The sequence below is a fragment of the Acipenser ruthenus genome, chromosome 28, assembly GCF_902713425.1.
Source record: "Acipenser ruthenus chromosome 28, fAciRut3.2 maternal haplotype, whole genome shotgun sequence".
Lineage (NCBI taxonomy): Eukaryota > Metazoa > Chordata > Actinopteri > Acipenseriformes > Acipenseridae > Acipenser > Acipenser ruthenus.
Window position 1 is genome coordinate 25204633 of NC_081216.1, and position 17274 is coordinate 25221906.

At 37.2% G+C, this 17274-nt stretch overlaps 1 protein-coding gene across 1 annotated transcript in view; it reads right to left on the minus strand.

Annotated features, from left to right (window-relative positions):
• Positions 1–3533: 3533 nt before the first annotated feature.
• LOC117434546 (protein kinase C-binding protein NELL1-like) overlaps positions 3534–17274 on the minus strand; it is a 113605-nt gene continuing 99864 nt past the window's right edge. The window contains exons 16-20 of the mRNA XM_059002953.1: positions 13760–13900; positions 7421–7614; positions 5622–5798; positions 5030–5254; positions 3534–4263 (exon numbers count right to left, since the gene is read on the minus strand). Of these exons, the coding sequence (XP_058858936.1) occupies positions 4213–4263; positions 5030–5254; positions 5622–5798; positions 7421–7614; positions 13760–13900 (788 nt within the window). The 3' untranslated portion in view covers positions 3534–4212. The remainder of the gene's footprint in view (positions 4264–5029; positions 5255–5621; positions 5799–7420; positions 7615–13759; positions 13901–17274) is intronic.

Here is a 17274-nt window from a genome sequence, read left to right on the forward strand (position 1 = left end):
CTAAAACCATGTTGATGAACATCAGCCAGTCAAAAACATTTGTAAAAATAAGATTAGCAGAAGAGATGGAAGCTGATCAGTTATAGGTTAAGCCGTTCTCTACAATGTTGTGTTTTTATCGCCAGCATTGCCTTGTGCCTCGTGATGACATGTGCATGACATGTGTTTAATTACCACCCAGCAGCAGAAATCCACAGAAAAGTGAGCAGGTGACCCAAAGTTCAATGACTGTGATTTCTCACAACGCACATGATGCATCATCATAACACAGTGAACCTATAACTTCATCTGTGCCTTGACCATATGCCTCATAGTTTTAGGTGTCTTTTCGAACGCATACTGCACATTTAGTATTTTACAAGCAGAAGCAATTGGCAAATATGTCTATTTTAAGCAAAATAAAAGTTTGAGCTGTGGATTTTCTTTTTAAATGAAATGTGAACCTTCAGGTCACTCATTTCGGTTAGTTGCATTTTGAATTCAAAATTGCGATGTCTAAAATAAAGTGGTTCATTCTTAAAGGGTTAAGGCACGGACATAAAAAAAAGATTGTTAGACACTTTTCTTCCCATTGTTAAGTGAAACATAATGAATACAAAAAATATTTCATTACTAACTGCATAAGGTTAATCAGAACCTTATAACACATGATTGTTTTTCATTTAGCCCCCAGCTTTACATCGTATTTACATAAAACAAAATATTGCACTGAAATTCTAAGCACATAAATTAAAACCTCAACATGATTTTAAATATGTTACAGTGACATTTCTAAAAAGGTGTTATTGTTTTACTGCTGAATAGTCGATAACATGACAACCAAGCATGCCCAAACTCTACGACGATTACATCTCTTAAGACCATATTTTGGATTAGATCCTTGACCCCATTATAGGGGTAGAATTCACGAGTACTGTTAATCTGTAATGCTGGTGGATACACGTGATTTAAGAATTGTGTTGGTCTTACCCTATGGATGTAATCTTATCAAGATAGACTAATTCAATGACTTTAAGCCACGTGTTCCATCTTGAATACCTTGTAAAGTGGAGAGATTATTGTAGACTCATGGGTAACACTTCAGTTCAGGTATCCGTCATGTGTGATCATAAACAACAGCAAAAAACAATGGCACAAGTGTATAATAACTGTATTGCAAAAAACAAAGCAGCCCCATACAATTGGTGAGACAGACATATAAAGACAGACAGACAGGCACAGAGAGACAAACAGACCTGAAAAGGCAGGCAGGCAGACTATATCCAGTATAACTGATTATAAACAATAGCAAAAAAAACCACAAAAAAACACAATGGCAAAAGTGCATAATAGTCGTATTATCTATAACCATATTTTATAATTGTTAGTAGCAAAATGAATAACATGTTTATAGATTGTTTATAATCACTTATAACGGATCTCTAAACTAAAGTGTTACCGAATCATGTAGCTGGGTTGTCTGAAGCCTAGTCCACCCTAAACCAATACCTTCCCACTTTGTTGGGGTATTTGTTGGGAAATATTTATGTATCCAGACCAAATGCCCAATTTGGCTGTTTTCTCCTTTCACATATTCTTTCTGTCGTATGAAAAATGAAAATAGATGTATTGGTACCATAGTTCTGATAAAAAATAGTAACAGTAGTCCAATTTTATTTAGTACAGTAGAGCACAGCACAGTCGTATATTAATAGTATTTTTTTATATTGCAAATACTTTTAATAAACAAAATAGTATTTTATGGGAACCAAAAAATGAGATGATGCAATAATCAATAAAAAAAAAATCTATCGCAGCAAAAAAATGACAACACACCAAAAAGTTGGGCACTGGTCAATTTTTCCAGACTACAACAATAAACTGTTGCCCAACACGCCATAAGATTATGTTGGCCGATTTGGTTGCTCTACAGTTTTGACCAACAAAATCGACTCAGTATGGACCCAGATTTACGTAAATTACAAGTGATAAAGGTTTAGAAAATACATTGTTTCCTCAAGATACACATTTACAATTCAGACTCAAAGAATTCATGGTAATTAAAGGAACATCAATTTATATATATATATATATATATATATATATATATATATATAAAACCAAAACACTACAACCAGCAATAAGGACTCAGATGCTGATGTCACGGTCCCTTAATCTGTACATTGCGCTCCACTTGTGTTTAGGTTCCTTCTTCATCTTCTGCGCACACACTGGTAGCATTGGCCACTTACTCAGCATATTTCCATTGCATACGGTCATTCCACATGCCTTCACCGTGTGTAGTATTGTTACAATGTACAGCGATGGCCACAAGGTTTTGCATCACCCTATAGAATTAACTCATTTTGCTTCATAAGATTGATTGAAACCCAATGAATAATGTTACGTTAACCTATTAAATTACATACCGCTTTGTAATTGAAAACTGACATTTTGAAATCTAACATGAAATACTGTACTACTATTATGGCTTCTGGTAGACTTTTGCTATATCATTTTGTAGTTGATTTGATTACATGATGCCAAATAAAAGATCTAAATTATATTCATATATATATATATATATATATATATATATATATATATATATATATATTATGTCTCAATACTAAAGTTCTAGGTGATGCAAAGCTTTTGGCCATAGCTGTAGGTTTGGATTTGCATACTGCAAGGACATCACGTATGAATCCTGGTCACATTAAAATCTGTTACAATACCCCCCCCCCCCCCCCCCCCCTTTTAATATAAGCAGCATCAAGAGTTGAGGAGTGACTTACTAACACATACTGATGAAAGCTGTGTCCTTTAGAGGTACAAGAAAGGGCTAGACAAAGGTGGTAGTGTTCCTTAATAAGCATAGCAATACGCAAATAAGACAACCTGTTGAACTACTGGCATATAACCATCTTACCTCAACAATACACTTTTACTGTTATTATTATTTATTTCTTAGCAGACACCCTTATCCAGGGCGACTTACAATTGTTACAAGATATCACATTATACATTATTTCACATACAATTACCCATTTATACAGTTGGGTTTTTACTGGAGCAATCTAGGTAAAGTACCTTGCTCAAGGGTACAACAGCAGTGTCCCCCCACCAGGGATTGAACCCACAACCCTCCGGTCAAGCGTCCACAGCCCTAACCACTACTCCACACTGCTGTTCTCCGCTTCTAACCTTGCAGGCAGAGTATTCTTTATTCTAGAATGCCCAATCCTCCGTGAATATAATGCATTTGCTCACAAAGTGTCAGGCATCGTCACAAGAGTTATGGAGACCCTTACCATTATAAAATGGTGAATGTTTTAATGGAAATCAGAGAAAACAGGGGAAGAACCATTTTATAGGTTTGGAAAATGCAAATTAATTAGCATTCAAATTAACCACTGGAAGATTTTGTTTCTACCATGATATATGTTCTTTTTCCTTAAACATAATGAAAAAAATAAATGCACAGATTATAACCCAGTGGCATTCAACCAGTTTGGTCTTGCTGGTTTCCTCGAGACAGAAAACAAAATCAATTATGTTTTGTCTAGTTTTAATCCATATACAAGACAGGTATTTTTTTTTTAAAAAAAAGGAAATACATATTTTAATGTGGTGCACACATTTAAAAGGTATAGTTCTGTAAATCTGTTCTGCTCTGTTCATACTAAGTCTTCTTTGTGTCCCTGTATTGGAAGTCTGATTGTCTGCTCTCATTGGCAGATACAGAAGACAGTTACAACAGTTACAAGTACTGTAGAGATTTAGACCAGTTACCTCTCATCACATAAACACAATAATATTACAATTTAGAAATTCTGTTTAACATGAAACCTGTGTGTGTGTGTGTGTATATATATATATATATATATATATATATATATATATATATATATATATATATATATATATATATAAAATAACAAAGTGAAGCATTTTTATGCAACTATAGCAACATGGGCTAAATAACTTTCCCCTTTGTGAATTCACTCTTCAAATAATGTGAAACCAATTATACAACACATTTAACAGATCTGGAATGAGTAAGAATGGTTTCGACATTTAAGAAGTTCAAGTGTCTTTCAAGGACAACAGAACAGGGTATTACAACAGGTCCTTCGAAGCAGAATTTCCAGGCAGCTTCCTCATGTGGAGACTTTGGCAATTGTCATAGATGACCATTCAGTCTGTGAGTATGAGCCCAAAGAAGCTGACTCAGTTATTCTGAAGGCATTCTAAATCCACCGAGCAACAGATACTCCCATTCTGCAATGACAGCAACACAAATCTACATTAGTAATGCCAATGGAAAAAAACAAACCAATTTACAAAACCAATTCAACTCTTTGATATATCGTTTTTCTTAGAAAATTGTCTTATTTGCAGTAAATACATATGTAAGTTACATAGTACTTAATGTGTATGTGCTGTGCACTATTTGTAATGAAATTTAGCTGGCCAGCTAAAGATTATAACAAGCAGTGCATATACTGTACAGTATTACTAATACACATCAATTACCAATAAATCAATAAATAAATAAATAAATAAATAAATCCCTTTTTGATTTCCAGTTAAAATGTTCATCAACAAAGTGACAAATAATACCAAGGTCTATGGCAAAGCATCCAACACAAAAGAAGGCAAGTTTCATAAAGCAAAAGTACATTGGCCATCGCAGCGCTGTTCCCAACCTGTTAATAATGGCTTATTATGTTTGTTTTTTTAATGTTTACAGAGTATGTTTCCCCATTTCGAAAATAAGTATACTGTGCAGTGTTGGACATTAATTTATTAAAGAAATTAAGAAATTTAAAACTAAAATCCACTTCCTTGTTTTAATGGCAATGATCGGAGGGGGAACCTTTTTAAAATACCTACCGTCCCTTCTACTCGGTTATGACATTTCAAGCTTGGGTTTGGAAGCAAATGTAATTAAAACACAAACACAGCCGATGCTGCTGTCAAATGGTACTATATGTATATATATATATACATGTGTGTATATACACACATATATATTACTATGTACCTTGCACTTGCATGTAGTGCAGGGCGATCCAGCCATTGTCCATATTGAGCCACTAAGCCGTGTGATTCCGTAGTTCTCCAAACAGGTTTTTCTGATGTCATATGCAATGTTGTCAGCAAGGCACGGATCACTGACGCAGTGAGGACAGCATTCTCCCTCGGAGACAGCCGTGTACTCACAGTCCACAACCGGACAGGCAAGAGGCCAGCAATCCACGTCCCCCTCCTTTAAATGGAAAGAAAGGAACATTTACAGCTGGTTTCACAGACCTAGATTAGCACTAATCTTGGACTACCTAATCTTATTTTAGATAATCCAAAGACTAGTACTAAAGGGAGTCTGTGAAACCAGCCATTAAGAGTGCTAACCAATGCTTTAAAATGCACTTAATTATTCCTCTTCATGTAATTCCCCCACTACAATCTGAAATGAGAAAACTGAGAAAAAAACTACTAAAGACAGGCATTTAATGCTCTGAGACCATGGAATTTAGACAATTACAGATTAACCAAATAATTGTGTGATTGAGTGTTTAAAATGACCAGTTACATATTTTGATGTAAGAAATAAGAAATATAGCACAGTGACATACCAAACACCTGCAGTGCTGGCAGCTATAAGTCCAGTTGTCCCCACTGCGGTACACCTTGTGCCCACTCTGATGGAAGCACTGGCTTGTCACTCTGGAATCACACTCTGGACAGCAGAAAAGGTCAACATTGGGGTTCAGGCAGTCACACGCGGTTCTCCGACAGAAAATCTTCCCATCCTGGTATTAGGAAGAAGAATAGCACCTTTAAAATAGGCTCTGGTAGGGTTTATACTTGCTGAAATATGACTAAAGATGAAACATTATGAGCCAGTTTGACAGAATTTAAATTTCAGTAATATCAGGATTCCTCACAGTCGGACAGGACAGCAGCAAAGATGGCTCTGACGGGGTGAGAGACAGGTAACGGTGAAGTTCGGCCTCCCGACAGACGGAGGTGCTAAAGCCATTAACTTCCTTCCCTTGTCAAGATGGAACAGACCAGTGCCTATGGCCTGTTTACGGTGACCATCTTGGTAAGGTCAGACACAATGATGCTTTCAACCTTCACTTCTCTAATAAAGAGATTAAAGAGATACATCTGCCAACTTTTGATAGTTGTATCACTGATTGGGCAGGCGGAGATTGAAAGTATAGAAGGGGACTGTGATGTGATGGCTTGGGAATCAGTAGGGTTTTGGGATAAGAAATGAGAAAATGACACCATTCTTTTGACCTTCTGTTTCTGAGTTGAATTTAGTTTTAGGGTTATACATGCGCGGTTCCCGGTCCTGTTCACAATGGCATGGAAGACATTTTATTTATTTATTTTTTATTTTAAGGTAAGCATTAAATATAAAAAAAGAAGTACAATTGCATATGTATTTGTTTTGTTCATCCCTGTTTATAGTCATGTTTCTGAGAAGTTGTGTATATGCTGTAGGCTACTGGGTATTATATATATATATATATATATAAACTATATTGACATTTCTTTACACTTTTGCAAAACAATAATGCATGGATAAAATTCAACAAGTAAGAGGGAAGCCTTCATGAGAAGACGTAAAATGCCATGCCAGAGATTGCAGCAAAGTGTCTTGTATTTACAGTACAATATAATATGACATGACAACTGTTTTTACAACACGCCCATCTTTTCTTGCAAACTATAATTTGACCTGAGATACTGTCCTTTTCCTTTACCAACACTCATCAGAACTGTGCCTTTTCCATTTCTGTACTGTTAAGCATGCGATATAACCTCATCCAAATGCACTTTTAAAAAAAAGTGAACCAGGATAGCGGAAAAGAACCTATAAATCCATAAATAATGTACTGAAATGGGAACATTTATAATAATAAATATAGCAATATCATATAAATGCTACAGGCCAGTTAATGTAGTTATAAAAAAAAATACATCAAAGGGATTTCGGAGGTACATGGGCGATTCTGTCTGAATCTTTCTAATATAATAAAAGCACTTTCATTCTTGTGACAAGTGCATTTCATCAATAGTGCATAGCTTGCTACATCGCTAGGCGTAAACCTGTAGTACACCTACACATCATTGAAAAAATCCAGAATAACCTGTTTAATTTTTGGAATGATGTTGAAATGTGTCCTAACTCATCCCAATTGGGTTCAAATCAGATGAAAAAGCAGGTCAAGGCAGCAATTTGACTTCCCACTTGAAAATCCTATACTTCATAAGGAGAGAGTGGGCTGGCATAATACTGTAGCAATGTGGTGACGGCATTCTAAGTTGCCAAAAAAAAAACCAAACTGCACAATTATAGGCAGGGGACAGCAGGCAGGTTTGATGAAAATAAACCCCAAACCCACAACAAATACTGTACCTTACAAGAGCACACAGAGCATCTATCTTCCTTCAGAGTCCAGACCTGGCCGTTGCGTTTGAGTCCTCCTTCATGAGGGCAGTCCCCAGAGCAGGAGGGTCCGGTGGGACACAAGCAGTCAAAGCTGCCCTCCAGGTTGATGCAAGCAGAGTCATTCCAGCAGGTGTGTGTTCTTGTAGCACATTCGTTAATGTCTACGAGACAGTAAAACAAACCCTGCAATCTTTATTCTTTGTTAAAGAGACACCTTGGACTGTCACCCAGGACAGTAGCTGTATAAGAACAGCCCTTAGCAGTGACACAGCCGTTCCAGGGAGAATTCGGTGCCTCGGCATTAGTATACTCAACAGGCAGGGTCTGAAACATCTTACTAGATGTTACTTGCTCAGTATGCTTTTATGGATTCCCTTTTTATAAAAAGAAAAGTTTTATCTGAAGGTTGTTCTATGCTTCTCGCCCATACAGAGGACGAACGTTCTCCATGATGTTGCGTCACTAAATTGTGCAGCGGATCAATAAACTCAAAAGTCTTGCTGGTCCACTGGTTTCTATTGTACCCTATAAGGTAAACTGTACTTTGAAAACCAAGTGGTAAACCAACAAGGTCTGGTGTCTATTGTAGTAGGCTCCACATAAGGGTAGATTATGGAATGCGTGACAGTGATCAGTTAGTGTGAAGTATAAATAAAATAAAACATCTGTTATTCAACCACAATACCTGGGTGTTAGCTATACTAATTCATGTGCAATGTTTTTTTTTTTCTGAAAGGTAGTTTTAAATTACATTAATTAAAAATAAAGAGGCAGCTTTTATATATCCACCAGGTTGAGGTAAGATTATGGATTACATATAATGAAGCTATACTGTCAGCGTTGTTTGAAGGTACTTTGTAATCCCATCACACAAACCGGTCCCAGCACTAAAGTAATGCATGTAGCAAACATGTGCTTTTTGCTTTCAGGCAAATGCAGATTGGCTCCTGCTTAAAAACAAACTTAAAAGAAAATGGAACATTCACTTATTTTTATAGTACGATCAGACCTATTTGCATAACTTCATACCTTTTCATTCCAATACTGAACAGGCTTCCACAAGAGAATTGTTTCAAACCCTGTGGCACAGTTGAGGGAGGGGAAAAAACTGCCATGGATTTTATCCAATTTATCCCAGAAACAGATGTTAGTAATTACTGAGATTGACTGATGATCACAGTCCTGTATTAAAAAAAATGTCAACTGCATTTCATTTTAATACCCTTAGGCAGTCCATATGGACAGGTTATGTATCGTAAAATACAGATGCATATAAGGTGCATATAATGTGTACTTGTGTCTTATTGGCATAATTTCTATGTACCATCTGTTTATGAATGTGCATGGCTTCTAAATCTTGATTTTTTACGTAACATATCATTTACTTTGTGGATCAAGAATTTAAGATGCATAGTGCTGAGATGTACAACTGTGGTCCATCCAGACCAGGTATTTGTTCCACTCATTTTGTACACTCAGTTTCTTTTTTCATAATACCTGTTGAACCTGGTGTAGAATAGCCCTACAGGACTGGAGTGGACCATTGCTACTCTACTGCATTACAAAAACAGTTACAGTCTATTTAAATATAGACCAGAACAACTAACCCAAATGATAGATTCACAAGCCACTAAATTAAATATCTTAAATGTGAGTTGTTGGGTTTATTTAAAAAAAAAGAAGCATGTGTATTGGGTGCATTTTTACTCTTTGAAACAATCGTGTTAATGACGATTTGGAGTTAATAACTGTGAGAATGTCGCTCCATGTGCATATAAATTACATAGATGTTCCCAATGTACCATATGTGGATGCAAGCCTTGTACATGTATGAGCTAATATAAAGGCAGATATATACAAATGCTTGCAATGTAGGCTTCTTTTCTCCTGCATAGTAATGGAAACATCTACGGTTTAATATCCACTGCCTACTAACTTCAGAATCAGTAGGAGAGTAGGGAGATTTATCTTTCATGACACCCGGTGGAAGCAAAAACTGTTTCCAGAACTCGTTGGGAAAGTCAATAGAAATGCCATTGAACTTGGTTATGAAAACATCCCTCACGCTCAACATAATGATGCCTGTGATTACCCTAGCCCTGCAGTATCTGATTATGATAAGCACAACTCTACATCTCTGGTTATGACAGTACGTTTTTATTTTTTCCTGATAATTTGATTTTTTTTAATTTCACAATATATTAAGTCATACAGTTATAGGTGTGGGTAAACCAGGACAAATACTGTAGGACAGAATGTTACAAATTTTTAATGCTGTACCCCCCTACACGATAGGCTGTAAATGCACCCTTTTGGTAAATCTTTAAAATGTAGTACCTTTGAAATGCTGACACCATAATATATTATTATTATTATTATTTATTTCATAGCAGACGCCCTTATCCAGGGCGACTTACAATTGTTACAAGACAACACATTATTTTTTACATACAATTACCCATTTATACAGTTGGTGTATTTTTTTACTGGAGCAAGCTAGGTAAAGTACCTTGCTCAAGGGTACAACAGCAGTGTCCCCTACCAGGGATTGAACCCACGACCTTCCAGTCAAGAGTCCAGGGCCCTAACCACTACTCCACACTGCTTCAAGTAATTATTTAAATCATGTTAATCGTACTCTAAGTAGATTCTTATAACTAATATTTGCACTCTATGAGTAGACTCATCTTACCATGATGAAACGGAAGGCAGAGCCGGTTTCTTTTTTTCAAATTAGACAAAGATGAGCGGATAATCAAGCGACCATGATTAAGGAATGTGCATGCAGAAGCAAATATTAACTGAGGTTAAGGACACTGGATAAGGGCATTCCCCTTTACCTGGAGTATAATAATTATCACTATGGATGGAATGCCTTCATGGTCTCTAGATAGTTTGTCTAGGGATATACAACCATTAAAGAAAGGTAATGTGTATTTGTGTCTTATTGAAAAATGTTGCTGGGACAGTGGGGTGAAATCCTAGAAAACAGAGACCCTATTATGTTTTTTTTTACCAGGTGATTGATGTAAGATCTCATTAACAGTAGCCACTCTACTTCGAATTCCTTTGCGGGTAGTTGGTGGTTGAAATCTGCAGAGAAGTCTATTTTCCAGAATGGCCCCCTGTTCATCGTGAAACATCATTCATTTGTGGACGCTCAGATTTGGAAGCAACTGCCAACTGAGCAGCCGAATCTGCTGGCTTGCACACTGAAATGGACCTGCGAAAGGGCCATGCAGTTTTTATATACAGCAATACTGACTACTGCACATGTCAGGGATTCCATTTGCATCACACATTAATAAGTCACGTGAGGGAGAAACCCATTTACTAAATGATAGCACTAGTCCTGCATATAGTCTAAGACATCCTGTGTGGGAACAGCTGAAGGCTTGTGTTTGACTGTCACTTATGAATTCCCTGCTTCTATCACCACTTGCATTCTGCAGTGTTCTGCATCATTGGCAGTGAATGATCTGTTTACATTTTTCAAATCTTTACCTTCAGCACCTTGGGGGCTGCCTCACAAATATATAAAAATGTAGATTCAGACTTTAAAATAACCAAATGAGGTGTTGACTCCTGTTTTATCAGTCCAGTTCTGGAGGACTGGAGATCAACGCTGTCAAGTCAATCGCCTCTTTTCACCCGGTAAACCTATGCAGTGCATGTTGCCAAGATACTGAATGCGTGCTTGCTGCCTGATTATTACAGGTCACTGTGCTCTGGTGAGGCGAACCAACCCCAGCAGATTTTTCTTACCTGGCTTGAGTGAGGGCAATGGCAAACGCAGCTGTCACCCAGGTGGTACCCTGTCAAGATTGACAACTTGACATGACCAGGATTGGAACCTTCCAACCTCTCCTTGGAGCTTTTATTTATGTAGTCCTTAAACCAGCAGCTTCTCATAATCAATTGAGATTCAGCTTATCCACCCAGTTTTGCAGCAGAGAGGACTGCAGCACAAGGAGGTGATGTGACCTGCTCAAGGTTTGTGGATAAGCAGGGGTTTCAAAACGGGACCTCATCTTTTTTAACGGGATGGATCGAATTACAGGTGTGTTCTGCTCCAGATTTGGAAGACAAAATTAATTTCTATCAAAATTGGTATGCCTACCTGCAGATTCGCAAGCATTATATTTATCCACATGTATGAAAGACACTCATATGAGGTTGTATCAGCAGTAATGCATTTTAAAATTAAACTAACACTACAAAGATGGACATAAGGCTGCAATTTATATATATATTTTTTTTACTTTTTACTTTAAAAGAATGGATCAAACACAGACATGTATTCATTTAAGGGGGATTTTTTTAAATGTTGTATCTGGATTATGTATGCACAGCATGTGACAGCACTATTAATCTATGTGGCTATAATACAAATAACAGATTAAAGATCACTTTGAAGTTCCTATTGCAAAGCTTTATTGTTATTAATGGCTGCTGTTCTGATCTTTTGGGGACAATGCATTATGAGACTATGCAGAGAACACATATTATATAGAGTACAAAACACATTAATAATATTCTCCTCTCCTGTCTCTCAAATGCTCCTAAAGTTATTAATTTAAACCCATAAAGGCTTAAAGGCACTCCTCCAAACTAATATTGCAGCCATCTTTCGATATTACCTTACAGATATAAATATAAAGCACATCACTTTGAAATCTTTCTTTCACAATGTGGTTCCATCATTTGTATTCTATAGCCTAAGTTGTCCTTTTAATGTAGTTTATCTCTAGCCTGAGAAACAGATCTATTATTGCATTTATGGGACGGTCATTCATTGCATCCGTACGTACTGATGCACAAATTCCCTCTTGTCATGTGCTCCTTACTACGTTTCCAAATCTCAGGGGTCTTTATGGTCAATAATACTTGGATGATCTAAAGAGTAGTGGATCAAAATACAGGCACTGTTTAGATCAATAAAATAGAGCCCTTTTGTGTACCAAGGTCAAGCAAGTCAAACATCAAGCCTCTCAGTACATATCTGTCTGTAAAAATATTTTAAATCCGACTTTAATACTTTAAATAACCAAGGTATTTATTTATTTTACCATTTAGATGGTTCAATAGACCTCAGTGTGTTCTATTGTTGGGTTGCCTGGAAAACTGAAATTAGAACCACCAAAACAAGAGAGTTATTATAACAAGGCAGTACACTATAAAGAATGCTACTGTAAGTGATACAGGGAAATACCTGACATCGATGTTTCACTGACAGCCTTTGTACAGCAGTGACTAGAATTTCAAGCAAGGTACTTCACTTCCATTAACCCGTTAACATACAAAGGACAAATGAAACCTATTGGATTACTAGAAATACAGTGGTTTGTATTACTTCATGTATCATTTTCTTTCTCTTTGCTATTTATGTCAATTTTGATATTCCTTCCATCATCTTATTAAAACACCTTGATAACAGGGCTCAGGTGGTCATCACATCTAGTATGTAAAAGTAAGTTTGCCTCACAGGTTGTTAAAGTGTCATGAGAATTTAATAAACACAAAACATCTTACTTGTGGGCCTCCCGAGTGGCGCATCCAGTAAAGGCGCTCCACGTGAGTGCAGGATGCGCTCTATAGCCTGCAAGTCGCGAGTTCGAATCCAGGCTATTCCTTTGCCGATCGAGGATGGGAGCTTCCAAGGGGTGGCGCACAATTGGCCGAACGTCGCCCGGGGGGAGGGAGGGTTAGGTCGGTCAGGGTGTCCTCGGCTCACCGCGCACCAGCGACCCCTGTAGTCTGGCCGGGTGCCTGCGGGCTTGCCTGTAAGCTGCCCGAGAGCTGCGTTGTCCTCCGACGCTGTAGCTCTTGGGTGGCTGCATGGTGAGTCTGCAGTGTGAAAAAAAGCGGTCGGCTTGACGGCACACGCTTCGGAGGACAGCGTGTGTTCATCTTCGCCCTGCCGAGTCAGCGCAGGGGTGGTAGCGGTGAGCCGACTGTAATAAAATAATTGGACATTCCAAAATTGGGAGAAAATAATAAAAAATAATTGGCAACGACTAAATTTAAAAAAAAAAAAACATCTTACTTGTAAGCCTGGTTGATGAAACAGCATACAGCTGTGCTTAAGCATGATGAAGTGGATCTGGAGTTTTCCATTCCACTGATTGCAATGTTTGAGAGAAGTAACACATACATTTCTATAAAGAGTGGCATTACAGTAAATGCATGATAATGTCCTATAAACATCTGTCTGCAGAAGCATGGAAGAACACAGAATGCTAATTGGGTTTTAGAGTAAGTGCTACATACTAAAAAAATAAGAGCTGTTTGCTCTTAATTGCTTACCAATGCAAGACCCCCCATCAAGAGAGTAGGTGCCGTTGTCATGGAAACCGCTTCGGCACTCACAATGGTACCCGCCTGGAAGGTTGACACAGCGTGAGCGTCTGTGGCACCGAACGACCCCTTCAGCACATTCATCAATATCTGCCTCAGAAACAAACAAACAAAAAAAAAACAGGGGAAATTACTTTCATTTTCATTCACTGGCTGCTACGAAATGCCACTGCATGCCTTTCTGGTTTGTCACTGTTGGCTTCCACAGTCCATGAACAGTATCCTTTAAACATTACAGTGTATCGTATGTATTTTCTCTTCCATGAACATGTATAACAATGAAACTCTTTAGGGAATGTTGGGAGGTAAAATGGGAATTAAGCGATAATTCTCTGGAGGCCTACAGTGACATAGGGGGGAAACTAAGTGATACTATAGCAATTACACAACATCGACACACAAATGTACAGTGTATAGCTTCTTTCATGGAAAAGAGTGTTACTGTAACTTACTAATGGTCTGTAAGATAACAATGTACTGATTATAAAAGCCCACAGAAATACCACTCAACACCCCAATTTCAAATCACTTAAATGTGACCCTACAATATGCATAGCAATTTAGATTCCTATTATTGATGTGTTATTTTTTTCATATTCCCTTGCTTGCTTACTCCTTGTGATATCACATCTGATTTTCAAGAGCCTCCTGGGAAAAAGATGAGTCAAAGCAACAGGAGTTTGTGCAAATTAGTCAGAATAATGAAGTATATTTCTGTGTTCACTTTGACAGCAAAAAGAATCAGAACAGAAAACATTGCAGCAGTAATTGAATACTTTCATGGCTGATGTAAAACAGCTGACACCAAATCCCTGCAGTTGTCAGTATTCCTATTTAAATGACTGCTGCAATGCAGATTTGATATGCACTTATAATAAGCTTCACAGAAAACATCTTTTGCGAATTCTGTTTTGTAGAAAATAAAAAGTGCCTATTCTGTATGCATTAAAATGATGAGAACATGCACCTGCTTGATAAACAAAAAAGTCTAGTGTTGAGGTTTTCTTTTGTTGTTACCTGGTCTAAACAAGGGGTGCACCCCAAATGGAGACTGGATCCTGGTATGATGGTGATATTAAACTGCAGTAACCAGATCGTGACTCATATGTAGAAGAGGAAAAAAGAACACTTTGTGATGGAAGCCATTTAAAGAGGCAATTAAAGCTGTGCAGTACCTCGACTATTTTAATGTTGCACTAAAATATGATTCATTGACGTCTGCTGTAATACATTCTGCCGTACGCTGGCCTTCAGTGCAATATTCTTCATAAGAAAGCACACTGCCCAATTCTATTTTCCAAATGCTTCAGCTTTGGGAATATTCGCTTCTACCTACTGAAACCCTGCTAAAAGCTCTGGTATAACTCAAGAAGCAGAACATGAGAATGCTACTGTTTTACTGCAGTTTATAGGACACACCTGAACATCTTTTCACCAAAATACTTTAATTTTGTTTTAAAACAGTACCGGGCACTGCACAATTCAGGATATTTCTAAAGATACAAAAGGCACAATCTACAAAGAAGGTGGCCACATCAGTAAGAATTGTAGTACTGTACCTACTGCACTATAGATCCTAACAGTCCCAATAGTGAGGATGCAAAAGAAAAAACAAAGAATGGGAAAAATGGTATTCAACAAATAGAGGCACAGAAGTGGTGTGATTTAAAATGAGGCACCTACAATAAACAGCTGCCTGTCCCCTTAATGAAAATGCTTCAGTGTATTGCCAATGACAAGCTTGCTTATTTTGCTGACACTCTGTCCATGCTTTAAATCATGATACATCTCCACGAGACTGGCTCTCCTCCAGTGATCTTTAATTCAGATTTTACAGGCACACTGCTGCTCAGAAGGATCGAAGCTTCGGAACATTTGCTATTGATCATCCATTCCGACGTCACTACAGAACAAGCATACCCAGGGAATTGTGAGAAATGTATTCCCTTATACATGGCGCAGAAAACAACATCCCTGCCATTTCATCAAATACGAATCAAAAGGAGACAAAGCAGGTGATCTGACTGATGCGGAAGTAGTAGAAACAATAATCAAGCCAAAGTCAAAATCCACAGCAATAACACGTAATATGGAACTATTCACTTTAATTAATCTCTTCCTTGTATAATTAAAATCATTGTAATAAATCGTATTACTAATTATGAAACGGATTGAGCCCTTTTGTATGTAGTTCCTCTTTCCTGCTGTTAATTCTATTTCATTTTTTTTTACATTTGCGTGGTAATCTTTATGTACAGTACTGTTTAAAACAAACAAGCAATTCTATATAATAGTTCCCCATTTTCCATTTCTAAGAGTCCATTCTTAAGCCGAGTCTCTTTCTTTTTCTGCCTGTCATTCTCAAACCACTGCATGCTTCAATCACCGCTTTTCTGTTTATAAACACAGTCTGTTTACTCTAAAATCAATAATAAATTGCTGCTGCCAGGTTCGCCAGATGTGAAGCAAAGCACTGCATTTTAACATTAAATGGGATGTAAAGGCTGCAGCTGTGTACACATTGTTTATAAATGAACACAATGTTGATTTGCCTCGTCGTTCTATGGTTTGTCGGGATGTTGCCCCTTGAAAGAAGGCCCTAACCTATGCAGATCAGCTCAACATGAAAACAGTAGATTTTAGGCATATCATTTATTGGAAGATCTAAAAATGTGGACCAACTAAGTCTTCATGTCTATACACTGCAGCTTGAAACCTTTATTACAATATCCTCTGAAAAGAAACAATCTTTGATATTTCTCTTCTCAAAGCTAGAGAGTAAATATGAAAAAGCTAGTACTTGCGGATTATCAGTTGATGCTCTGACATCACAATGGCCTTCTGCTGTCCAATAGAAGCCTGCTAGAGCTGGAAGCTGATTGGCTGACAGTACTAAATCATTTTCTCATAACACCTTTCAGTACTTTGTATTAAATAAATCATCTATGCATTACTGGTAATGTAAATAAATGACATCTGCATTAAAAGACCAAGTTTTTATTTACCACACAGATGTTACAGTGTACACTGTATTCTCATACAAACATTTTTTTAAGGGAGATATGAGACAGACAGAACAAATGCTCTTGCCTCAATCCATTAAAATCTTTGTAAACATAAAACAGCTTCTGGGTGGCGAGGATGGGTGAACATATTTTTCGAAAGCTGTTCTTGTATGCCATCCTGCACAGCAAAGCCAAATTATGATTCATCTTCTAGATGCATTAACACTGTTTTTTTCTCTCTCTCTCATTAGTCCTTTTCTACTTCCTAACATTTTCAAAGATTTTAATTTAGATTTACATCCAGGCCTTTATATATTTATAGAAGTAAACCTTCTATAAATATAAAGTAAACCTTCTATAAATATATATATATAAAAAAATGTTCTTCTTTTAAAAACTTTCTTCTTTTAAAGCATCTGAAACAACTGCACATAAATAACCATCATGTCGTATTTTCCC